The sequence below is a fragment of the Oncorhynchus masou genome, chromosome 3 (assembly GCF_036934945.1).
Source record: "Oncorhynchus masou masou isolate Uvic2021 chromosome 3, UVic_Omas_1.1, whole genome shotgun sequence".
In the NCBI taxonomy this organism is placed as follows: domain Eukaryota; kingdom Metazoa; phylum Chordata; class Actinopteri; order Salmoniformes; family Salmonidae; genus Oncorhynchus; species Oncorhynchus masou.
The window spans coordinates 9,753,326-9,780,695 of NC_088214.1; the positions used below are offsets into that span (position 1 = coordinate 9,753,326).

Below are 27,370 nucleotides of genomic sequence, written 5' to 3' on the forward strand. Positions count from 1 at the left end.
CCTATCTCTGACGAGGTCAGTGTAACCCTGTCCATCATCCCCCGGTTTTTCCTCTTCCTGCACTTTCACCGAGATGTGGTGAGATGTGGTGATCTCTCTCTCTCTCTCTCTCTCTCTCTGTCTCTCTCCCTCTCTCTCTCTCTCTCTCTCTCCCTAGCGCTCACTCTTTCTCTCTCTCTCTCTCTCTCTCTCTCTCCCTCCCTCTCTCTCTCTCCCTCCCTCTCTCTCTCTCTCTCTCTCTCTCTCTCTAGCTCTTTCTGTCTCTCTCTCTCTCTCTCCCTCTCAAGCTCTCTCTCTCTCTAGCTCTCTCTCTGTCTCTCTTTCTCTCTCCCTTTCTCGCTCCGAATTCCTGCCTGTTTGCTGACGTCTAGCAGACAAACAATGGAGGGAGAGAGGGGCACAGGGGGAGACTGGTCTGTCTTTCAATGGAGCCTTCTTTCTCTCCAACCTCTCTCTCTCTCCATCCAGACAAAGCGTTGTATTCTCCTCCTGCCTCCCTCTGCAGAGCTCCCACTTCACTTATTCCTGTAAAACAGAGAGAGAGAGAGAGAGAGAGGGGGGAGAGAGAGAGGAGAGAGAGAATTCGCACAAGACTTAGCAAGACATAGGAAAGAGAGTGAGAGTGAGTGGGGAGAGACCTATATCTAGATGGGCTGACATGAGGACACTGGGACACACAGACATGAGAGCAAACGCAGATAGAGAGACTGGGAAAGACGTAGAGAAAGGTTTTCTTTATAAGTACGAGAGCCATCCACTCCAGGAGGATGCACAATCCATCAACCTGTCATATGACGTCAATATAAATTAGTTTAGCCGACGGTGACATCTACGGTGGGTGGATTGAATCTATGCGGAGACTATTGTTTAACATTACACTCCTGCTATCCGCTGACCCACTATTAGGTCGCTCTCCTCTCCCTATCAGAACATGGCATGTGGCTTCCCATTAGACCAGGGTTCCATCCCAAATGGCACCCTATCCCTATATAGTGCACTTCTTTCAGCCATAGCCCATAGGGAGAACAACTAGTGGGCCAGAGGATAGATGGCTCTTGTCAAAAGTAGTGTACTATGTAAGGAGCAGGGTTCCGTTTCAACAACATACCGACGGATCACTTCACTAAACCTGTTGGCAGAGATCTCAGTGTGTGTTCTAAGTGATTAAGGCTTGCCATAAGGCAGAGGAAACAGGAAATATTTTATACATCTGTCCACTGAAAGGAACGTGTGGCAAACTTCCAAAGTTTTCTGCAGTGGCAGAATGGAGATTGCCATGGCAAACTACTGTATTAGAGAGAGTAAGAGAAAGAGAGAGAGAGACAAGAGAGAGAGACAGAGAGATAAAGACAGAGAGAGAGACAGAGAGAGAGAGACAAGAGAGAGAGACAGAGAGAGAGTAAGAGAAAGAGAGAGAGAGACAAGAGAGAGAGACAGAGATAAAGACAGAGAGAGAGACAGAGAGAGAGTAAGAGAGATAAAGACAGAGAGAGGGACAGAGAGAGAGAAAGAGAGAGAGAGAGAGAGAGAGAGAGAGACAGAGAGAGACAGAGAGAGAGAAAGAGAGATAAAGACAGAGAGAGGGACAGAGAGAGAGAAAGAGAGAGAGAGAGAGACAGAGAGAGAGACAGAGAGAGAGAGACAGAGAGAGATATATATATAAAGAGACAGAGAGAGAGAAAGAGACAGAGAGATAAAGACAGAGAGAGAGAGAGAGACAGAGAGATAAAGACAGAGAGAGAGAGAAGAGAAGAGAGAGAGAAGAGAAAGAGAGAGAGACAGAGAGAGAGACAGAGAGGGAGACAGAGAGACAGAGAGAGAGAGTAAGAGAAGAGAGAAAGAGAGAGAGAGAGAGAGAGAGAGAGAGACAGAGAGAGAGAGAGAGAGACAGACAGAGAGACAGAGAGAGAAAGAGACAGAGACAGATAGACAAAGAGAGAGACCAAGAGAGAGAGAGAGAGAGAGAGAGAGAGAGAGAGAGACCTTTATGGTTGTGAGGTCTAGGGCACTAGAACAGTCTGCAGCACCTAGCCTCACCCTACTAGAATCTGGAGTCAAATGTCTACTCTTTGCTGATGATCTGGTGCTTCTGTCACCAACCAAGGAGGGGACAGCAGCACCTAGATTTTCTGCACAGATTCTGTCAGACCTGGGCCCTGACAGACCTGGGCTCTGACAGTAAATCTCAGTAAGACAAAAATAATGGTGTTCCAAAAAAGGTCTAGTCACCAGGACCACAAATAAAAATTGCATCTAGACACTGTTGCCCTAGAGCACACAAAAAACTATACATACCTTGCCTTAAACTTCAGCATCACAGGTAACTTCCACAAAGCTGTGAACGATCTGAGAGACAAGGCAAGAAGGGCCTTCTATTCCATCAAAAGGAACATAATATTCAACATACCAATTAGGAGCTGTCTAAACATATGTACATGAATCAGTTCTAGAACCCATTGCCCTTTATGGTTGTGAGGTCTGGGGTCCGCTCACCATCCACCCAGCGAGCACAGTGGATCTGGGCTGATTCCGGCTGAGAGTCAGACTCGGCCGATGTCATGTGGCCCGGGTCTGGGCCGCCTTCCACAGTATTACTTATGTCAAGGATGTGGGGATGGAGCTCGGGCCGATTCCGGAGTCAGTTATCTGGCCCAAATGTATTACTTGGGGCTCCGCGCCGAGTTCGGGAAGGGTTTTGTCCTTGTCCAATTGCGCTGTAGAAAATCCTCTGGTGGGCCAGGCGCATGCACGCGGACACAGTCACATGCACGCGGACACAGTCACATGCACGCGGACACAGTCACATGCACGCGGACACAGTCACATGCACGCGGACACAGTCACATGCACGCGGACACAGTCACATGAACGCGGCCACAGTCACATGCACGCAGTCACATGCACGCGGACACAGTCACATGCACGCGGACACAGTCACATGCACGCGGACACAGTCACATGCACGCGGACACAGTCACATGCACGCGGACACAGTCACATGCACGCGGACACAGTCACATGCACGCGGACACAGTCACATGCACGCGGACACAGTCACATGCACGCGGACACAGTCACATGCACGCGGACACAGTCACATGCACGCGGACACAGTCACATGCACGCGGACACAGTCACATGCACACAGTCACATGACACAGTCACATGCACGCGGACACAGTCACATGCACGCGGACACAGTCACATGCACGCGGACACAGTCACATGCACGCACAGTCACATGACACAGTCACATGCACAGGCCAGCGGACACAGTCACATGCACGCGGACACAGTCACATGCACGCACATGCACGCGGACACAGTCACATGAACAGGACACAGTCACAGTGTCTGGGTGTAACAGGCCAGGTCTACAGTGTCTGGGTGTAACAGGCCAGTGTGTCAACAGGCCAGTTCTACAGTGTCTGGGTGTAACAGGCCAGCTGTCTACAGTGTCTGGGTGTACATCAGCTGTGTAACAGGCCAGCTGTCTACAGTGTCTGGGTGTAACTGGGTGTAACAGGCCAGCTGTCTACAGTGTCTGGGTGTAACAGGCCAGCTGTCTACAGTGTCTGGGTGTAACAGGCCAGGTCCAGTGTCTGGGTGTAACAGGCCAGCTGTCTACAGTGTCTGGGTGTAACAGAGCCAGTTGTCTACAGTGTCTGGGTGTAACAGGCCAGTTGTCTACAGTGTCTGGGTGTAACAGGCCAGTTGTCTACAGTGTCTGGGTGTAACAGAGCCAGTTGTCTACAGTGTCTGGGTGTAACAGGCCAGCTGTCTACAGTGTCTGGGTGTAACAGCCAGTTGTCTGTCTGGGTGTAACAGTGTCTGGGTGTAACAGAGCCAGTTGTCTACAGTGTCTGGGTGTAACAGAGCCAGTTGTCTACAGTGTCTGGGTGTAACAGAGCCAGTTGTCTACAGTGTCTGGGTGTAACAGGCCAGCTGTCTACAGTGTCTGGGTGTAACAGGCCAGCTGTCTACAGTGTCTGGGTGTAACAGGCCAGCTACAGTGTCTGGGTGTAACAGTGTCTGGGTGTAACAGAGCCAGTTGTCTGTAACAGGCCAGTTGTCTACAGTGTCTGGGTGTAACAGGCCAGCTGTCTACAGTGTCTGGGTGTAACAGGCCAGCTGTCTACAGTGTCTGGGTGTAACAGGCCAGCTGTCTACAGTGTCTGGGTGTAACAGGCCAGCTGTCTACAGTGTCTGGGTGTAACAGAGCCAGTTGTCTACAGTGTCTGGGTGTAACAGAGCCAGTTGTCTACAGTGTCTGGGTGTAACAGGCCAGCTGTCTACAGTGTCTGGGTGTAACAGGCCAGCTGTCTACAGTGTCTGGGTGTAACAGGCCAGCTGTCTACAGTGTCTGGGTGTAACAGGCCAGCTGTCTACAGTGTCTGGGTGTAACAGGCCAGCTGTCTACAGTGTCTGGGTGTAACAGGCCAGCTGTCTACAGTGTCTGGGTGTCTAACAGAGCCAGTTGTCTACAGTGTCTGGGTGTAACAGAGCCAGTTGTCTACAGTGTCTGGGAGTAAGAGCCAGCTGTCTAGTGTCTGGGTGTAACAGGTGTAACAGGCCAGTTGGCCAGCTGTCTACAGTGGGTGTAACAGGCCAGCTGTCTACAGTGTCTGGGTGTAACAGGCCAGCTGTCTACAGTGTCTGGGTGTAACAGCCAGACAGTGGGATACAGTGTCTGGGTGTAACCCAGGTCATGTTGGTAACAGAGCTGTCTACAGTGTCTGGGTGTAGGTGTCTGGGTGTAACAGCACCAGTGTCTACAGAATGTCTTGGGGTGTACTGGGCCAGCTGTCCGTGTCTGGGTGTAACAGGTCTACAGTGTCTGGGTGTAACAGAGCCAGTTGTCTACAGTGTCTGGGTGTAACAGTGTCTACAGTGTCTGGGTGTAACAGGGATCTGGTTAACAGCATCTTTAGGGCTGGTGGGGTAGAAGGGCACCAGTGGAATGTCTTGCTGGGAGGCTGGTTAGCATCTTTAGGGCTGGTGGGAGGTGGCGGGAGGCCGAGTTTATGTCCCAAACGGCACACTGACTTTTCCCGATGGGTCAAGGTCAAAAGTAGTGCATTACACAGGGAATAGGGTGCTATTTGGACACAGACAATACTTTCTGGTCATGAGGAAAGATGGAGGGAGGGAGGGAAACAGAGGGAGAGAGACATAGGCCAGAGGGAGAGAGGCAGGGAGGGAGGGAGGCAGGGAGGCAGGGAGGGAGGGAGGGAGGGAGGGAGGGAGGGAGGGAGGGAGGGAGGGAGGGAGGGAGGGAGGGAGGGAGGGAGGGAGGGAGGGAGGGAGGGAGGGAGGAGGGAGACATAGGCCAGAGGGAGAGAGAGAGGGAGAGACAGAGAGAGAGGGAGAGACAGAGAGAGAGGCAGAGGGAGAGACAGAGGCCAGAGAGAGAGGTAGAAGGAGAGACAGAGAGACAGAGGGAGAGGCAGAGAGAGAGAGAGAGAGAGACAGAGGCCAGAGAGAGAGGTAGAAGGAGAGACAGAGAGGCAGAGGGAGAGAGAGAGGCCAGAGAGAGAGAGAGAAGGAGAGACAGACAGGCAGAGGGAGAGGCCAGAGAGAGAGGCAGGGGAAAAGACAGAGGGAGAGAGAGACAGAGGGAGAGAGAGACAGAGAGACAGAGGGAGAGAGAGGCAGAGAGAGAGGCAGAAGGAGAGACAGGGGGAGAGAGAGACAGAGGGACATAGTGACCGAGGGAAAGAGAGATAGAGGGACAGAGAGACAGAGGGACAGAGGCATCTGGTCATTTAGCTAATGTCCAAAGAAGTGATCCAAAGGAGTTGCCAGACAGTCAGTCCCTCAGAGGAGCAGCAGTGTGGGCCTACGCCAAGCAACACTGGGGAAAACAACCACTGCTGTGGACTAATCACAACACAAACACCATCAACACCCTGGGCCAATATTAACAAAGCGTCTCAGTCAGAGTAGAATTGCTGATCTCGGATCAGTTTCGGCCTTTTAGATCATAATGAATAAGATTACATGGACAGGGGGCACCTGATCCTGGATCAGCACACCTACTCTGAGACGCTTTATGAATACAGGCCAAGATTCTGCTCCCAGACTGAAAGCTAACGGGGGAAAGGAGATTTACCCATCCAAAGCCCAGAGTGCCACAAGCAGCCAAACCAGCCATGGGAACACACAGTTGACAACTCCAGAATATCCTCCAGCTTGGAGACTGCAAATCAGGATTAAAAAAAAACAATTATTTCAATAATGGTAGAAAATGAATAGAAATAGGATTTGGCTTAATATGGTCTTGGTAGATTGCATTGACGAGACATGCAGGTCTATTGTATTCAATAATATATCACAATGAAGTGCCAGTGGAGACTGTGGAAAGAACATGGGGCTGGCTGGCTGGCTGCATCCCAAATAGCACCCTATAAACTATATAGTGCACTACTTTTGACCAGGGCCCGTAGTTAACTATGTAGTGGATAAGGCACCATTGGGTACTCAGCTAGGGTGATAAAGCTGGCCTGACATCATCAAGTCCATTTATCTAAAGGTTATTGGCCAACGCTTGCTGGTCCTGTGCCTCAAGAAAAACACTCATATTCTGTGGGTTCAGACGAGGACAATGGTAGGGCCTGTCCCTCGCACAGCCCGAGATGTCACAGAAAGCACCAAACAAGGTATGGAGGGGTAGAGAGCGACACATAGATGGAGGGGTGGAGAGAGAGGGTGCAATGGAAGAGAACAAACACATTGTTCTGGGTTGAGAAAAGGAGTATTGTGTGCAAGACAAATAGCCGTGGTGGGAGAAAGAGGAGAGGAGACAAAAGGAAAGAGAGAGGTGAAAACCGTTATTTGTCAAACACCCCGAAAAATTCCTAACTGTTTGAGATAATCCATGAGAGTGTTTAGGGACTCTTGGAACTCAGGAGGGAGGCTGTGCATTTCAGCCAACTTCTCAGCACTGTTACCAAGCCTTCCCACCATCTCTCTCTCTCTCTGATCCACAAGCTAGTGAAACAACATCTCCATTTCATTTGAAGTCTGTGAACAGAGCTGAGCAGTGATGTCATTTGATGTGTCAGTTGCTTTTTCTTTACATTTACATGTAGCTACACCATCAGGACATGTAGCTACTCCATCAGGACATGTAGCTACTCCATCAGGACATGTAGCCATGTAGCTACTCCATCAGGACATGTAGCTACTCCATCAGGACATGTAGACATGTAGCTACTCCATCAGGACATGTAGCTACTCCATCAGGACATGTAGCTACTCCATCAGGACATGTAGACATGTAGCTACTCCATCAGGACATGTAGCTACTCCATCAGGACATGTAGACATATAGCTACTCCATCAGGACATGTAGCTACTCCATCAGGACATGTAGACATGTAGCTACTCCATCAGGACATGTAGCTACTCCATCAGGACATGTAGCTACTCCATCAGGACATATAGACATGTAGCTACTCCATCAGGACATGTAGCTACTCCATCAGGACATGTAGACATATAGCTACTCCATCAGGACATGTAGCTACATAGCTACTCCATCAGGACATGTAGCTACTCCATAAGGGATGTAGACATGTAGCTACTCCATCAGGGCATGGAGACATGTAGCTACTCCATCAGGACATGTAGACATATAGCTACTCCATCAGGACATGTAGCTACTCCATCAGGACATGTAACTACTCCATCAGGACATGTAACTACTCCATCAGGACATGTAACTACTCCATCAGGACATGTAGACATGTAGATACTCCATCAGGACATGTAGACATATAGATACTCCATCAGGACATGTAGATACTCCATCAGGACATGTAGCTACTCCATCAGGACATGTAGCTACTCCACCAGGGATGTAGACACGTAGCTACTCCATCAGGGAATGTAGCTACTCCATCAGGACATGTAGCTACTCCATCAGGACATGTAGCTACATAGCTACTCCATCAGGACATGTAGCTACTCCATAAGGGATGTAGACATGTAGCTACTCCATCAGGGATGTAGACATGTAGATACTCCATCAGGGATGTAGACATGTAGCTACTCCAGCAGGACATGTACCTACTCCATCAGGACATGTAGCTACTCCACCAGGGATGTAGACACATAGCTACTCCACCAGGGATGTAGACACGTAGCTACTCCATCAGGGCATGTAGCTACTCCATCAGGACATGTAGCTACTCCATCAGGGCATGTAGACATGTAGCTACTCCATCAGGACATGTAGCTACTCCATAAGGGATGTAGACATGTAGCTACTCCATCAGGGATGTAGACATGTAGATACTCCATCAGGGATGTAGACATGTAGCTACTCCAGCAGGACATGTACCTACTCCATCAGGACATGTAGCTACTCCACCAGGGATGTAGACACATAGCTACTCCACCAGGGATGTAGACACGTAGCTACTCCATCAGGGCATGTAGCTACTCCATCAGGACATGTAGCTACTCCATCAGGGCATGTAGACATGTAGCTACTCCATCAGGACATGTAGCAACTCCATCAGGGAGGTAGACATCTAGCTACTCCATCAGGGATGTAGACATGTAGCTACTCCATCAGGGATGTAGACACGTAGCTACTCCATCAGGGATGTAGACATGTAGCTACTCCATCAGGGATGTAGACATGTAGATACTCCATCAGATATGTAGACATCGTAGCTACTCCATCAGGGATGTAGACATGTAGCTACTCCATCAGGGATGTAGACATGTAGCTACTCCATCAGGGATGTAGACATGTAGATACTCCATCAGGGATGTAGACATGTAGATACTCCATCAGGGATGTAGACATGTGGATACTCCATCAGGGATGTAGACATGTAGCTACTCCATCAGAGATGTAGACATGTAGATACTCCATCAGGGATGTAGACATGTAGCTACTCCATCAGGGATGTAGACATGTAGATACTCCATCAGGGATGTAGACATGTAGATACTCCATCAGATATGTAGACATGTAGCTACTCCATCAGGGATGTAGACATGTAGATACTCCATCAGGGATGTAGACGTGTAGATACTCCATCAGGGATGTAGACGTGTAGATACTCCATCAGGGATGTAGACATGTAGATACTCCATCAGGGATGTAGACATGTAGCTACTCCATCAGGGATGTAGACATGTAGATACTCCATCAGGGATGTAGACATGTAGATACTCCATCAGATATGTAGACGTGTAGATACTCCATCAGGGATGTAGACATGTAGATACTCCATCAGGGATGTAGACATGTAGCTACTCCATCAGAGATGTAGACATGTACCTATTCAATCAAGTGCGATATGACAGACAATGACAGACCAGGGTGCTTCTAAATGGCACACTATTCCCTATATAGTGCACTACTTTTGACATTTTTGGACAAAAGCAGTGCACTATAATGTGAATAGGGTTCCACTCCGGACACATCCGTGTTCAGTTTAGGTGGGCGGACTCAGTTGATCAGGTAAATTAATCAGGTCCAACATCAGGTTATTTTTTATTTTATTTATTTATTTATTTTTATTTATTTATTTTTACCCCTTTTTCTCCCCAATTTCATGGTATCCAATTGTTTAGTAGCTACTATCTTGTCTCATCGCTACAACTCCCGTACGAGCTCGGGAGAGACAAAGGTTGAAAGTCATGCGTCCTCCAATACACAACCCAACCAAGCCAACCAAGCACTGCTTCTTAACACAACCCAACCAAGCCGCACTGCTTCTTAACACAGCGCCATCCAACCCGGAAGCCAGCCACACTGCTTCTTAACACAGCACCATCCAACCCGGAAGCCAGCCACACTGCTTCTTAACACAGCACCATCCAACCCGGAAGCCAGCCACACTGCTTCTTAACACAGCACCATCCAACCCGGAAGCCAGCCGCACCAATGCGCCGGAGGAAACACCATGCACCCGGCCACCTTGGTTAGCGCGCACTGCGCCCTGCCCGCTGGTGCACGATGAGACAAAGACACCCCTACCGACCAAGCCCTCCCTAACCCGGGCGACGCTAGGCCAATTGTGCATCGCCCCACGGACCTCCCGGTCGCGGCCGGTTACGACAGAGCCTGGGCGCGAACCCAGGGACTCTGGTGGCACAGCTGGCGCTGCAGTACAGCGCCCTTAACCACTGCGCCACCCGGGAGGCCCAACATCAGGTTATTTAATCTGAACCAACATCAGGTTAGTTAATCTGAACCAACATCAGGTTATTTAATCTGAACCAACATCAGGTTATTTAATCTGAACCAACATCAAGTTATTTAATCTGAACCAACATCAAGTTAGTTAATCTGAACCAACATCAGGTTAGTTAATCTGAACCAACATCAAGTTATTTAATCTGAACCAACATCAAGTTATTTAATCTGAACCAACATCAAGTTAGTTAATCTGAACCAACATCAGGTTAGTTAATCTGAACCAACATCAGGTTATTTAATCTGAACCAACATCAAGTTATTTAATCTGAACCAACATCAGGTTAGTTAATCTGAACCAACATCAAGTTATTTAATCTGAACCAACATCAAGTTATTTAATCTGAACCAACATCAAGTTAGTTAATCTGAACCAACATCAGGTTAGTTAATCTGAACCAACATCAAGTTATTTAATCTGAACCAACATCAGGTTAGTTCATCTGAACCAACATCAGGCAGTCTATAGTGGAAACAGATTGAATAAATGGAAACCAGATCTGCATACCAAATGGAACATCAGGGCCCTGGTTGAAGGTAGTGCACTATACAGGGAGCTGGGTGCCATCGAGCACAAAACCAGAGCAGTACTCTGCCCTGCAGGCACATGTTCTGAGCCAGCTGCTCCTCCAGCTCCCTTTCCTCCCCCGCTCTGCAACCCCACACCACTGTCCTGATACACTACCACAGAAGGAGGATATTCTACAGCTCACATTCTATTCTGCATGAGCTGCTTCTTCATCTTCCTAGTTTCATCTTCCTATTGTTTTATCGGAAGAGACAACCCAGGAACAGAGACAGACAACCCAGGAACAGAGACAGACAACCCAGGGACAGAGAGGCAGTCAACCCAGGGACAGAGAGGCAGTCAACCCAGGGACAGAGAGGCAGTCAACCCAGGAACAGAGACAGCCAACCCAGGAACAGAGACAGACAACCCAGGAACAGAGACAGCCAACCCAGGAACAGAGACAGACAACCCAGGAACAGAGACAGCCAACCCAGGAACAGAGACAGACAACCCAGGGACAGAGAGGCAGTCAACCCAGGGACAGAGAGGCAGTCAACCCAGGGACAGAGACAGACAACCCAGGGACAGAGACAGACAACCCAGGGACAGAGACAGACAACCCAGGGACAGAGAGGCAGTCAACCCAGGGACAGAGACAGACAACCCAGGGACAGAGACAGACAACCCAGGGACAGAGAGGCAGTCAACCCAGGGACAGAGAGGCAGTCAACCCAGGAACAGAGACAGACAACCCAGGAACAGAGAGGCAGTCAACCCAGGGACAGAGACAGACAACCCAGGGACAGAGACAGACAACCCAGGGACAGAGACAGACAACCCAGGGACAGAGACAGACAACCCAGGGACAGAGAGGCAGTCAACCCAGGGACAGAGACAGACAACCCAGGGACAGAGAGACAGACAACCCAGGGACAGAGACAGACAACCCAGGGACAGAGACAGACAACCCAGGGACAGAGAGGCAGTCAACCCAGGGACAGAGACAGACAACCTAGGGACAGATACAGACAACCCAGGGACAGAAAGGCAGTCAACCCAGGGACAGAGACAGACAACCTAGGGACAGAGACAGACAACCCAGGGACAGAGACAGACAACCCAGGGACAGAGAGGCAGTCAACCCAGGGACAGAGACAGACAACCCAGGGACAGAGAGACAGACAACCCAGGGACAGAGAGGCAGTCAACCCAGGGACAGAGACAGACAACCTAGGGACAGAGACAGACAACCCAGGGACAGAGAGGCAGTCAACCCAGGGACAGAGACAGACAACCTAGGGACAGAGACAGACAACCCAGGGACAGAGAGGCAGTCAACCCAGGGACAGAGACAGACAACCTAGGGACAGAGACAGACAACCCAGGGACAGAGACAGACAACCCAGGGACAGAGACAGACAACCCAGGAACAGAGACAGCCAACCCAGGAACAGAGACAGACAACCTAGGGACAGAGACAGACAACCCAGGGACAGAGACAGACAACCCAGGGACAGAGACAGACAACCCAGGGACAGAGAGGCAGTCAACCCAGGGACAGAGACAGACAACCCAGGGACAGAGACAGACAACCCAGGGACAGAGAGGCAGTCAACCCAGGGACAGAGACAGACAACCCAGGGACAGAGACAGACAACCCAGGGACAGAGAGGCAGTCAACCCAGGGACAGAGAGGCAGTCAACCCAGGAACAGAGACAGACAACCCAGGAACAGAGAGGCAGTCAACCCAGGGACAGAGACAGACAACCCAGGGACAGAGACAGACAACCCAGGGACAGAGAGGCAGTCAACCCAGGGACAGAGACAGACAACCTAGGGACAGATACAGACAACCCAGGGACAGAAAGGCAGTCAACCCAGGGACAGAGACAGACAACCTAGGGACAGAGACAGACAACCCAGGGACAGAGACAGACAACCCAGGGACAGAGAGGCAGTCAACCCAGGGACAGAGACAGACAACCCAGGGACAGAGAGACAGACAACCCAGGGACAGAGAGGCAATCAACCCAGGGACAGAGACAGACAACCCAGGGACAGAGAGGCAGTCAACCCAGGGACAGAGACAGACAACCTAGGGACAGAGACAGACAACCCAGGGACAGAGAGGCAGTCAACCCAGGGACAGAGACAGACAACCTAGGGACAGAGACAGACAACCCAGGGACAGAGACAGACAACCCAGGGACAGAGACAGACAACCCAGGAACAGAGACAGACAACCCAGGAACAGAGAGGCAGTCAACCCAGGGACATAGAGACAGACAACCCAGGGACAGCGAGGCAGTCAACCCAGGGACAGAGAGACAGACAACCCAGGGACAGAGAGGCAGACAACCCAGGGACAGAGAGACAGACATCCCAGGGACTTAGAGGCAGTCAACCCAGGGAGAGAGAGACAGACAACCCGGGGACAGAGAGGCAGTCAACCCAGGGACAGAGAGACAGACAATACAGGGGCAGAGAGACAGACCACACAGGGGCAGAGAGACAGACAACCCAGGGACAGAGAGACAGACAACCCAGGGACAGAGAGACAGACAACCAGGGAGAGAGAGACAGACAACCCAGGGACATAGAGGCAGTCAACCCAGGGACAGAGAGACAGACAACCCAGGGACAGAGAGGCAGACAACCCAGAGACAGGTACAGTATGTGAATAAATAGCTTACATTCTACTGTGCAAACATTAGCTGATTCTTTCTTGTTTCAGGTATGAATTAAATATCAAAAAGAATATGTATAAAATCTTACACAATTTATTCATAATAGAAGAAGCAAGAAATGCTAGGAGAGGAAACCCACATGGTGAGATTTAGAGAGAGCGAGAAAGCCAATAATTAACAGATGGGAAAGGGGAAGACAATCTAAATGCCCAGGCTGGCACAATGGAGCCCTTCTCCTACCCTGCAGGAGCAGACTGACGCCCCAGCGCAGGTCACATCACAACCCCCTCACTTCCACACGCACGCTCACTTTGGGTCACAAATAGCACCCTATTCCCTACATAGTGCACTACTTTTGACCAAGTAGAAGCCACATATAAACGAAAGCACCAAGTATGGCATCTTGGCAAACACATAACTAGAGCACACGCCACTCCGATTGTTATTACTGTGCACAGAACTCTAAAATCCATTTTTACTTCCTGTAATGACCACGTGACCTTGGCTCTCTTCACTGACCTGCATCGTAATTATAGTGGATGGAGTCCAGACTTCCTTCTACAGACTGTGTGGATTTTCATTGTCTAATGCAGGCTGGAAATGCATCTGTTTTGTTCTGCTCCAGGAACCGTCAACCCGCTTTGCATTTCCTCACATCATACCAGGCGGCGTCCTCGTTTCGTCCTTGTTCTTCCGAATACACACAGAACATTGGAAAATTGTGTTACACCGATATTCTGCATAAATTCATGTCTTGAGGAAATCTCATCTCTTGTTGCATTGTTTTGTTGATTTCTACAGGGAACTTGGGATTGTGTGGTGTGTTAATTGAACTCTGGTGAACTGTTGAGATGGAACCATGTAGAGTTAACACGTTACACAGAGTACAGTAATATTTGACTGGAGATAAGTGAACAAAGCTTCGTGGGTTATTGGGGTAAACTAGAATATACCTCTTCAGTTCCAAGGATACAAACGATGTGAGGAGTGTTAAGAGTTGACCTTGCCTCACATTCCATGCGAATCAGCTTCAGATTTCAATGGTGTTAAGTCGACAAGAGGACGAACTGAGAAGTACGGGACCATATTATCTACACAACACAAAAGTATGTGGACACCTCTTCAAATTAGTGGATCCGGCTATTTCAGCCACAACCATTGCTGACAGGTGTGTAAAAAACAAACCAAATCGAGCACAGAGCCATGCAATCTCCATAGACAAACGTTGACAGTAGAATGGCCTTACTGAAGAACTCAGTAACTTTAAATGTTTCCCAGTCATAGGATGCCACCTTCCCAAGTCAGTTCATCAAATTTCTGCCCTGCTAGAGCTTCCCCGGTCAGTGCTGTTACAGTGGAAACATCTAAGGCTCTTTTCTGTTTCAGCATGACAATGACCTCGTGCACAAAGCAAGGTCCATACAGAAACGGTTTGTCGAGATCGGTGTTGAAGAACCTGACCTCAAACCCATTGAACTCCTTTGGGATGAATCGTAAGGCCCTGGCCTCAACCCCATCGAACACAGACTGCTAGCCAGGCCTCATCGCCCAACATCAGTGCCCGACCTCACTAATGCTCTTGTGGCTGAATGGAACCAAGTCCCCGCAGCAATGTTCCAACATCTAGTGGAAAGCCTTCCCAGAAGAGTGGAGGCTGTTATAGCAGCAATGTTCCAACATCTAGTGGAAAGCCTTCCCAGAAGAGTGGAGGCTGTTATAGCAGCAATGTTCCAACATCTAGTGGAAAGCCTTCCCAGAAGAGTGGAGGCTGTTATAGCAGCAATGTTCCAACATCTAGTGGAAAGCCTTCCCAGAAGAGTGGAGACTGTTATAGCAGCAATGTTCCAACAACTAGTGGAAAGCCTTCCCAGAAGAGTGGAGGCTGTTATAGCAGCAATGTTCCAACATCTAGTGGAAGGCCTTCCCAGAAGAGTGGAGGCTGTTATAGCAGCAATGTTCCAACATCTAGTGGAAAGCCTTCCCAGAAGAGTGGAGACTGTTATAGCAGCAATGTTCCACCATCTAGTGGAAAGCCTTCCCAGAAGAGTGGAGGCTGTTACAGCAGCAATGTTCCAACATCTAGTGGAAGGCCTTCCCAGAAGAGTGGAGGCTGTTATAGCAGCAATGTTCCAACATCTAGTGGAAAGCCTTCCCAGAAGAGTGGAGGCTGTTATATCAGCAATGTTCCAACATCTAGTGGAAAGCCTTCCCAGAAGAGTGGAGGCTGTTATAGCAGCAATGTTCCAACATCTAGTGGAAGGCCTTCCCAGAAGAGTGGAGGCTGTTATAGCAGCAATGTTCCAACATCTAGTGGAAAGCCTTCCCAGAAGAGTGGAGGCTGTTATAGCAGCAATGTTCCAACATCTAGTGGAAGGCCTTCCCAGAAGAGTGGAGGCTGTTATAGCAGCAATGTTCCAACATCTAGTGGAAGGCCTTCCCAGAAGAGTGGAGGCTGTTATAGCAGCAATGTTCAACCATCTAGTGGAAAGCCTTCCCAGAAGAGTGGAGGCTGTTATAGCAGCAATGTTCCAACATCTAGTGGAAGGCCTTCCCAGAAGAGTGGAGGCTGTTATAGCAGCAATGTTCCAACATCTAGTGGAAAGCCTTCCCAGAAGAGTGGAGGCTGTTATATCAGCAATGTTCCAACATCTAGTGGAAAGCCTTCCCAGAAGAGTGGAGACTGTTATAGCAGCAATGTTCCAACATCTAGTGGAAAGCCTTCCCAGAAGAGTGGAGGCTGTTATAGCAGCAATGTTCCAACATCTAGTGGAAAGCCTTCCCAGAAGAGTGGAGGCTGTTATATCAGCAATGTTCCAACATCTAGTGGAAAGCCTTCCCAGAAGAGTGGAGACTGTTATAGCAGCAATGTTCCAACATCTAGTGGAAAGCCTTCCCAGAAGAGTGGAGGCTGTTATAGCAGCAATGTTCCAACATCTAGTGGAAAGCCTTCCCAGAAGAGTGGAGGCTGTTATAGCAGCAAAGGGGGGGACCAACTCCATATTAATGCCCATGATTTTGAAATTAGATGTTGGATGAGCAGGTGTCCACATACTTTTGGTCATGTAGTGTACATAGTAGACTCATAGGGCTCAGTTTAAAAGTAGTGCACTATGTAGGGAGTATGGTGCCAAATACATTAAACCAAGTAGTGCACTATAATGGGGTGCAATTTGGGACACAACCGTATGGTAATGAAGCTGTGAGTGAGCGGTATGGAGGGCACAGAGCTTTTTGTTTACTCCTGTGGACTCTATTCAAGTCACTATGTACTGCAAATATTAAGTTCCATTCAACTCTTCATTACACTGGCTGGCACATAGGACAACAAAGGGAACAAAGTGGTATTCACTCACTGCCTGAATTATAAAACCTTAGAAGACATTAAAAGGATAACGGGAAAGGGGGGATACCTAGTCAGTTGTACACGGAAGGCCTTCAGGCTCATACATGTTAAGAACAAGTTATAACCTAGTCAGTTGTACACGGAAGGCCTTGAGGCTCATACATGTTAAGAACATGTTATAACCTAGTCAGTTGTACACGGAAGGCCTTCAGGCTCATACATGTTAAGAACAAGTTATAACCTAGTCAGTTGTACACGAAAGGCCTTGAGGCTCATACATGTTAAGAACATGTTATAACCTAGTCAGTTGTACACGGAAAGCCTTCAGGCTCATACATGTTAAGAACAAGTTATAAAGCCTACCTGCAAGTTTCAGGTCAAGCGTTACCTAAATATGCATCGTAACAATCTGGACGATGGAAGTCATCGATAGTCTTGACTTTGTTTTTTTACTGCATATGTTGAGAAAAATATGTTTAGTGGCTAAAATGAGCACACACTCAGACACTATTATAAAATTAGCAAAAGCCTTTATTCACATACATCACGGTGATTTATTTGAGTCATTGACAACTGTACTTTATACTGGTGTGAATACGATCCCCCCACAAAATAAGCCTTAGGTACAACAAACTGTTTAACGTCATAACATTGGCAAAGCCTATATCGAGCAACACGGCTGTTCACAGGGTCTTCGCTTTCATTTTTGCATTGGCAGAGCCATATTCAAGTTCATCATTAAAAAAAAAAACAATAATAATTATGTACACATTGAGGTTTCACCCGAGTTATTGGTGACTGGGCGGGCAGCTGATCGGGTCAGAGGTCAGTAGTAGTCCTCGAGGTCAGCTTTGTCACCCTGATTCTGAACAACCTGCTGCTTCCTGTATAAATCAGCAATCTAAAAAACAGAAAAATAGAATGACAGAAATCAGTGACTTGATTACAGAGAGGAAAACAAACGGTTCTGAGGGAGACGCTAAGATACAGAGAAGGAGAGGTGAAGAAAAGAGCAAACAAATACATCTCCCCTTGACACCTTCTCAAAACTCACTGGAGAAGGTCCAGGGGGCGGGACCTTGGACATTCAGAAGGTCCAGGGGGCGGGACCTTGGACATTCAGAAGGTCCAGGGGGAGGGACCATGGACATTCAGAAGGTCCAGGGGCGGGACCTTGGACATTCAGAAGGTCCAGGGGGCGGGACCTTGGACATTCAGAAGGTCCAGGGGGCGGGACCTTGGACATTCAGAAGGTCCAGGGGGCGGGACCTTGGACATTCAGAAGGTCCAGGGGGAGGGACCTTGGACATTCAGAAGGTCCGGGGGGAGGGACCTTGGACATTCAGAAGGTCCAGGGGGCGGGACCTTGGGCATTCAGAAGGTCCGGGGGGAGAGACCTTGGACATTCAGAAGGTCCAGGGGGCGGGACCTTGGACATTCAGAAGGTCCAGGGGGCGGGACCTTGGGCATTCAGAAGGTCCAGGGGGCAGGACCTTGGGCATTCAGAAGGTCCAGGGGGAGGGACCTTGGACATTCAGAAGGTCCAGGGGGAGAGACCTTGGACATTCAGAAGGTCCAGGGGGAGGGACCTTGGACATTCTCCTCCAATACAGTTGAGCAGGAGGAGAGAAGAAAGGACGCGATGTGCAACAAGACACACAACTCCAGTGTCTCAACGTACCTGTCCTCCTGAAGTGGCCTCCTCCGGCTTCTTATCATCTCTGATCCTCAGGAAGCGTGGGAACCGAAGAGAGATGCCCTTCTCTGGGTCACACTGGGAAACAGAAGAGAAGATACACATGAATCATCAGCAACACTGTATTTGGCTAGTCCCAAATTGTTTTGTAGACTGTCAACAACATTTCAACTAACTATACTCGAACCATGACCCTAGCAAACAGTTGAAGCCATTCTCTGGGTCACAAAGAGAATGGGTGCAGGTTTGACCTGCTAAATGAACATTAAAACAAGACCCTCTGAGTGAGTGCAGGTTTGACCTGCTAAATGAACATTAAAACAAGACCCTCTCATTGAGTGCAAGTTCGACCAGCTAAATGAACATTAAAACAAGACTCTCTCAGTGAGTGCAAGTTCGACCAGCTAAATGAACATTAAAACAAGACTCTCTCAGTGAGTGCAAGTTTGACCTGCTAAATGAACATTAAAACAAGACCCTCTCAGTGAGTGCAAGTTCGACCTGCTAAATGAACATTAAAACAAGACCCTCTCAGTGAGTGCAGGTTTGACCTGCTAAATGAACATTAAAACAAAACCCTCTCAGTGAGTGCAAGTTTCCCTTTCCCAGTTGATGCATTACTTACAAACCACCCTCTGTCCCAAATGGCACCCTCTTCCCTACGTAGTACACTACCCACAAGGCTCTGATCAAACGTTATTCACTATATAGGAAATAGAGGGCCATTTGGGACACACAGCCCTGGTATAAATCACAGATTAGGGCCCGTATCGACAAAGAGCTTCAGAGCAAGAGTGCTGATATGAATAGGATTTATGGACAGCAGCACCACTACTCATACTCTGGCCCTGAGATTTATTTTAACATTTATTTATTTAAGTCAGTTAAGAACAAATGTTTATGTACAATGACGCTAAACCCTAACCTGGACAACGCTGAGCCAATTGTGCGCCGCCCTATGGGACTCCCAATCACGGCCGATTGTAATACAGCCTGGAATCGAACTAGGGTCTGTAGTGACGCCTCTAACACTGAGATGCAGTGCCTTAGACCGCAGAGATTGGACCTAGGCAGGCAGGCAGGCAGATATATATATATATATATGAGTGTGCATTTAAGTTGTGGGTAACATGGGTTCATGTTAAGTCTTAAATAATATCCTTCCCAGAGGAAAGCAACAAGAGCCATGATCTCGCAAGAAATTTGGGGGAACTTTTTTTTTTAAATACTCTAAATCTAGAGACGTAAACAGTTTATTGAGAATCAACAAGACATTTTAGATTTGCAGAGAGGATTAATGAGGAGAGTGTGTGCGGCGGTCGCATCCCTTTCAGTTCTCAGATGAAATTGCATCGAATCAAATGAATCATTTCCCAATTCAATTTGGTTGTGTCCCAAATGGCACCCTATTCCCTATATAGTAAACTACTTTATTGGGACCTGGTCAAAAGTAGTGCACTACAAAAGGAATAGGGCCAGTCTTTATATTATTAGTATTGACGTGCCAGTGGACAAACAAGAGTGGTACTAACCAATCCCATGCCAGCCTTGTAGATCGGCGACAGCGATAGGTCGGCACACTTCACTTCCCATACTTGCACGGCATCGAGCCACAGGTCGGGCTCAGTTGATTGGTCGACACGGTAATAGGGCCGGGGCTTTGGCAAAATATGCTCCTGGAAAAAGACAATGGCTTCATAGTTAATTGGATCTAAAGACTTTTGGCAACTTTGCAACAGAAACTCCGGGCTTCGCTTCACAAAATGAGAATAGAGCACAGCAATGGTTTCTGTATGGTACCTTTAAGAATTTGTAATGTTGCTCCAAATCTTCATCCTTGAAACCTGTCCCAATCTGCAAAGACAAAAGAACCAGAAAGACATATTCCCCCGCGGTAAACCAGACGAGACCTTTAGCAGAGTAGAATAACACCACTGACAGAAAACCCTGTGTTAAATGCCTTCAGCCTAATTGGCCCGAGGAGCTGTCACCTTTCAAAACAGACAAACCAGCAGAGACAAAGGGGGAAAAGTAACCTCGCAGGCAGACAGGTACACACAGACACAGAACCCCCCCCACCCCCCCTCTCTCACACAGACACAGAACCCCCCCTCTCTCACACAGACACAGAACCCCCCCCCTCTCTCACACAGACACAGAAACCCCCCCCTCTCACACAGACACAGAACCCCCCCTCTCACACAGACACAGAACCCCCCACACCCCCCCTCTCTCACACAGACACAGAAACCCCCCCCTCTCTCACACAGACACAGAACCCCCCCTCTCTCACACAGACACAGAAACCCCCCCTCTCACACAGACACAGAAACCCCCCCTCTCACACACAGACACAGAAACCCCCCCCCCCCCCCCTCTCTCACACACAGAGACACCCCCCCCCTCTCACACAGACACAGAAACCCCCCCCTCTCTCACACAGACACAGAAACCCCCCCCTCTCAGACACCCCTCTCAGACACTGACCTTGCAGACGGACTGGAACTCTTCGTTGTCCTCATCGTAGCAAGCGAGCAGAAAGCCTCCGTAGGTCCCTGTTCTCTTGCCCTTCCCCAGATAGGCTCCGATCACACACAGATCCACCGTGTCCCCCACGCCATCCAGATAATCCTTCTTCAGCTAGACAGAGAGAGGATTTAGAGAAAAACCTATAACAAGTTCTTGTGTTTGTGCACATGTGTAGTGCAGGATTCTTGCCAAAGAATGTAAGAGGAGCTGCGCCACCTGGTGGACTGGCTGCGCCACTATATATATATATATATACAGTACCAGTTAAACGTTTGGACACACCTACTCATTCAAGGGTTTTCTACATTGAAAAATAATAGTGAAGACATCAAAAACTAATGCTCACCCAATTGAGGTGGTTTGGGATGTGTTGGACTGGTGAATAACTCATGAAGCTGGTTGAGAGAATTGTAAAGGGTGGCTATATCTCAAATATATTTAGATTTGTTTAACACATTTTTGGTTAATACATGATTGCATGTGTTATTTAATAGTTTTGATTTATTCACTATTATTCTACAATGTAGAAAATAGTAAAAATAAAGAAAAACCTTGGAATGAGTAGGTGTGTCCAAACTTTTGACTATGTACGTATGTGTGTATGTGTGTGTGTATATGTACGTGTGTGTGTATATATATGTGTGTGTGTGTGTGTGTGTGTGTGTGTGTGTGTGTGTGTGTGTATATATATGTATGTATGTGTGTGTGTGTGTGTGTGTGTGTGTGTGTGTGTGTGTGTGTATGTGTGTGTGTGTACGTACTAGTTCTAGGAAATGGCAGTTAATGGCAGTTAACGATGCTAAAAAACGCAAAACTCTCAGTCTTAAGGGGGAGGCTGCCCCTGTCCGGGCGACCCCCCCCCCAGCTGTACTCAGCAGCAACACCTTGTTAAATCCTGGGGAGAACCCTGTGGTGTGTCTGTACCTTGAGCCAGTTGTGAGAGCGCTTGGCGATTTCATACGTGGCATCTTTCTCCAGAGTCTTCACCATGAGTCCCTCACAGGAGTCTGATGGACCCAGAATTACATAGACATTTACAGTGCGTCACAAATTTAATTTAAAATGTATTTAAAAACAGGAAATGGCAACCAATTCCCTATATAGTGCATGACCTTTGACGAGGGCCCATAGAAACGTAACACTTAATGTCCCCCAAATGGCAGACAATTCACCATCGTCCTCAGTCAGATAGCGTGTCGATTCCCCATCGTCCTCAGTCAGATAGCGTGTCGATTCCCTATCGTCCTAAGTCAGAGAGCGTGTCGATTCCCCATCGTCCTAAGTCAGAGAGCGTGTCGATTCCCCATCGTCCTCAGTCAGAGAGCGTGTCGATTCCCCATCGTCCTAAGTCAGATAGCGTGTCGATTCCCTATCGTCCTAAGTCAGAGAGCGTGTCGATTCCCCATCGTCCTAAGTCAGAGCGTGTCGATTCCCTATCGTCCTAAGTCAGATAGCGTGTCGATTCCCCTTCGTCCTAAGTCAGAGAGCGTGTCGATTCCCTATCGTCCTAAGTCAGATAGCGTGTCGATTCCCCATCGTCCTAAGTCAGATAGCGTGTCCATTCTGCCGTCACTGATCTGTCTCGTATCTCGCGAGGGTGATGGAATAATACAGCTACAATGTGTCATCGAACATAAAAAAAAAAAATATTACCGAGGTGACATCGTCTGCTGAACACAGTCTGAATGAACGTAAGCAAAAACAATACATCTGTCAATGATGATGATGGTGAGGAAGTCGTAGTTGGTCCATTTTACATCTAGCGGAGACTTTTTGTGCATCTCTGAGCATTTCTGACAATGGGCACGAAAGCGGTCATAAAATGTCCAACATTAGCTTGCTGAACCAGTCCCTGAAATGATGCTGCTAACCAACCAAGCCTATACCTGGTAACACACACACTGAATTCTTCCAACAACAGCTGGTTTAGCAAGCTACTTTAATAGTGCTGTCGCTCACATGATGAGTTTTCATGAAGCAGCTGTTGGTCGCTGCAGTTGCCTCCCAAGACAGCTGCTATGCTCAGCTGACCCAACCATACAGAGTAACGTTAGCGATCGCATGGGAAACATGCTGATCAACAAACTGATTTCTGATCACAGTCCCTCTTAACTTTGGGGCTGCAAGTCTAACTTTATTTAAATTTTACCCCCTTTTCTCTCCAATTTTGTGGTATCTTGTCTCATCGCCACAACTCCCATACGGGCTCGGGAGAGACGAAGGTCAAAAGCTTCCTCCGATACACAACCCAACCAAGCCGCAATGCTTCATAACACAACGCGCATCCAACCCGGAAGCCAGCCGTACCAATGTGTCGGAGGAAACACTGTGCACCTGGCGACCTGGTTAGCGTGCACTGCACCCGGCCCGCCACAGGAGTCGCTAGTGCGCGATAAGACAAGGACATCCCTTCCGGCCAAGCCCTCCCTAACCCGGGCAGCGCTAGGCCAATATTGAGTCGCCCCATGGACCTCCCGGCTGCGACAGAGCCTGGGCTCGAACCCAGAGTCTATGGTGGCACAGATGGCGCTGCAGTGAAGACTTCTTGACCACTGCGCCACCCGGGAGGCCCGACTTTAGGGTAATTTAAACAAGTTAAGCAAGCTTTAGAAATGTCAGTACGACAGCTAGCTAGCTTACCACGTCAGTACGACAGCTAGCTAGCTAGCTAGCTAGCAAGCTTACCACATCAGTACGACAGCTAGCTAGCTTACCAGCAAGCATACCACATCAGTACGACAGCTAGCTAGCTTACCACGCCAGTACGACAGCTAGCTAGCTAGCTGCACTGGCGGCCGACATCTTTGCAAAATTTTTGAAGGATATTGTTTGAGAAAATTAATCAGTCACATTATTTGTATTACTTTAGCTTGTTATTCTACCGATTTCATGGTAAGTCATACAAGAGCGCGTTGATATAATATTTTAGGAACAGTTTCCATTTTTGAATGGCGGATGCTCGGGAATCCCAACATTTTAAGATGAGTTCGATGTCCTACAAGACAGATTGATTGAGCGACGAGCGTTGCGTAGGAGTGACGCCATCTGACGTAAGACAACGACAATTCCCTTTCTGCCTCAAATTAGTCCTTCTGGAATGTTCTTGGTAAAACCTTCGCTGTACAATGCACAGCTTTATTTTTTTTCTCAAAATTGTATTATTATTATTATTTTTTTTAAATAAAGAAGTGGGGCAGTCCCACTCCTCACATATGTTTTTTCGTACAGGAGAGAGAGAAAGCTAGAGAGGAAAGACAGAGGGCTGAAATAGCAGTGGGCTGGATGGTGGCCTCTGCTGCAGCACTATACATGATCCAAGAGGAAGCGGCTTAGAATGCTACACCATCCCCGTCAAAAGCAGTGCATGACCTTTGACCAGGAACCAAAGAGAGCGCTCTGGTCTAAAGTAGTGCACTATATAGGGAATAGGGTGTCATTTAGGACACACCTAAGACACGAATAAACAAGTCAAGGACAGAAGGAGATCACAGAAGACAAGAGTGACCTCACAAACAAACACAGTGAACAGACTGCTCACACACACACGTTATAAAAAACAGACTCATCCCACAAACCTCGAACCGATTGCTCCAGGAACTCAGCTATGGCGTCTGTGTTGTCTGAGTCGATGGCGCGGGCGAACATAAACTCCCCCTCCTTCTCCTGGAAGCTCTTCTTCAACAGAGCCCTGCGACATGACAAGGGCTGCTTCACTAGAGACTGACACACCCACAGGGAGACCGAGACCACATTAGAGACATTTTCCACAGATCCACAAAGAATTTGAAAACAAATCAAACATTGATAAACTCCCATATCCATTAGGCAAAAAACTGCAGTGTCAAGACTTGTGGCCGTTGCCACGAGAATAGGACAACCAGTGGAGCACAAACAATGCAAATACACCCAGAGAGAAAGAGACACCCAGAGAGACAGAGAGAGAGACCCAGAGAGAGAGAGAGACCCAGAGAGAGAGAGAGAGAGAGACCCAGAGAGAGAGAGAGAGAGAGACCCAGAGAGAGAGAGAGAGAGAGACCCAGAGAGAGACCCAGAGAGAGAGAGACCCAGAGAGAGAGAGAGACCCAGAGAGAGAGAGAGAGACCCAGAGAGAGAGAGAGACCCAGAGAGAGAGAGAGACCCAGAGAGAGAGAGAGAGACCCAGAGAGAGAGAGAGAGAGAGACCCAGAGAGACCCAGAGAGAGAGAGAGAGAGAGAGACCCAGAGAGAGAGAGACCCAGAGAGAGAGACCCAGAGAGAGAGAGAGACCCAGAGAGAGAGAGAGACCCAGAGAGAGAGAAAGAGAGAGACCCAGAGAGAGAGAGAAAGAGAGAGACACCCAGAGAGAGAACTTGTGAGGTTTACTATAAATTATCTACTTCCCTTGCTTTGGCAATGTTAACATGTTTCCCATGCCAATAAAGCACTGAGAGAGAGAGAGCGAGAGCGCGCGAGAGAGAGAGAGCGAGAGACAGAGAAAGAGCGCGCGCGAGACAGAGAGCACACGAGAGAGCGCGCACGAGAGAGAGCGAGAGCGCGAGACAGAAAGAGCGAGAGAGCGCACGAGAGAGAGCGAGAGAGACCCAGAGAGAGAGACCCAGAGAGAGAGACCCAGAGAGAGAGAGAGACCCAGAGAGAGAGAGAGAGAGAGACCCAGAGAGAGAGAGAGAGAGACCCAGAGAGAGAGAGAGAGAGAGACCCAGAGAGAGAGAGAGACCCAGAGAGAGAGAAGACCCAGAGAGAGACCCAGAGAGACCCAGAGAGAGAGACCCAGAGAGACCCAGAGAGAGAGAGAGAGAGAGACCCAGAGAGAGAGAGACCCAGAGAGAGAGACCCAGAGAGAGAGAGAGACCCAGAGAGAGAGAGAGAGAGACCCAGAGAGAGAGAGAGAGACCCAGAGAGAGAGAGACCCAGAGAGAGAGAGAGACCCAGAGAGAGAGAGAGACCCAGAGAGAGAGAGAGACCCAGAGAGAGAGAGAGAACCAGAGAGAGAGACACCCAGAGAGAGAGAGGGAGAGAAAGACACCCAGAGAGAGAGAGAGAAAGACACCCAGAGAGAGAGAGAGAGAGAAAGACACCCAGAGAGAGAAAGACACCCAGAGAGAGAACTTGTGAGGTTTACTATAAATTATCTACTTCCCTTGCTTTGGCAATGTTAACATGTTTCCCATGCCAATAAAGCACTGAGAGAGAGAGAGAGAGAGAGCGAGAGCGCGCGAGAGAGAGCGCGAGAGAGAGAGCGAGAGCGCACGAGAGAGAGAGAGAGCGAGAGCGCACGAGAGAGAGAGAGAGCGAGAGCGCACGAGAGAGCGAGAGCGCACGAGAGAGAGAGAGCGCACGAGACAGAGAGAGCGAGAGCGCACGAGACAGAGAGAGCGCACGAGACAGAGAGAGCGAGAGAGCGCACGAGACAGAGAGAGCGCACGAGACAGAGAGCGCACGAGACAGAGAGAGCGCACGAGACAGAGAGAGCGCACGAGACAGAGAGAGCGCACGAGACAGAGAGAGCGCACGAGACACAGAGAGCGCGCACGAGACAGAGAGAGCGCACGAGACAGAGAGCGCACGAGACAGAGAGAGCGCACGAGACAGAGAGAGCGCACGAGACAGAGAGAGCGCACGAGACAGAGAGAGCGAGAGAGCGCACGAGACAGAGAGAGCGAGAGAGCGCACGAGACAGAGAGAGCGAGAGAGCGCACGAGACAGAGAGAGCGAGAGCGCACGAGACAGAGAGAGCGAGAGACCCAGAGAGAGAGAGAGAGAGAGAGAGACCCAGAGAGAGAGAGAGACCCAGAGAGAGAGAGAGACCCAGAGAGAGAGAGAGAGAGAGAGACCCAGAGAGAGAGAGAGAGAGACACCCAGAGAGAGAGACACCCAGAGAGAGAGAGGGAGAGAAAGACACCCAGAGAGAGAGAGAGAAAGACACCCAGAGAGAGAGAGAGAGAGAGAAAGACACCCAGAGAGAGAACTTTACTATAAATTATCTACTTCCCTTGCTTTGGCAATGTTAACATGTTTCCCATGCCAATAAAGCACTGAGAGAGAGAGAGAGAGCGAGAGCGCACGAGAGAGAGCGAGAGCGCACGAGAGAGAGAGAGAGCGAGAGCGCACGAGAGAGAGAGAGAGAGCGCACGAGACAGAGAGAGCGCCGAGACAGAAGAGCGAGCGCACGAGACAGAGAAGCGCACGAGACAGAGAGAGCACGAGAGAGCGCACGAGACAGAGAGAGCGCCGAGACAGAGAGAGCGCACGAGACAGAGAGAGCGCACGAGACAGAGAAGCGCACGAGACAGAAGAGCGCACGAGACAGAGAGAGCGCACGAGACAGAGAGAGCGCACGAGACAGAGAGAGCGCACGAGACAGAGAGAGCGCACGAGACAGAGAGA

At 49.0% G+C, this 27,370-nt stretch overlaps 1 protein-coding gene across 2 annotated transcripts in view; it reads right to left on the minus strand.

Moving 5' to 3' along the window:
• Window positions 1-17,269: 17,269 nt before the first annotated feature.
• lig1 (ligase I, DNA, ATP-dependent) overlaps window positions 17,270-27,370 on the minus strand; it is a 28,572-nt gene continuing 18,471 nt past the window's right edge. The window contains exons 21-27 of one of the 2 annotated variants that reach the window (XM_064930550.1): window positions 24,562-24,706; window positions 21,911-21,993; window positions 20,945-21,097; window positions 20,258-20,311; window positions 19,990-20,133; window positions 18,443-18,535; window positions 17,270-17,662 (exon numbers count right to left, since the gene is read on the minus strand). In XM_064930550.1, the coding sequence (XP_064786622.1) occupies window positions 17,588-17,662; window positions 18,443-18,535; window positions 19,990-20,133; window positions 20,258-20,311; window positions 20,945-21,097; window positions 21,911-21,993; window positions 24,562-24,706 (747 nt within the window). In that variant the 3' untranslated portion in view covers window positions 17,270-17,587. Of the gene's footprint in view, window positions 17,663-18,442; window positions 18,536-18,600; window positions 18,686-19,989; window positions 20,134-20,257; window positions 20,312-20,944; window positions 21,098-21,910; window positions 21,994-24,561; window positions 24,707-27,370 lie in introns of those variants that run through there. The other variant, XM_064930558.1, reaches the window with a different exon arrangement.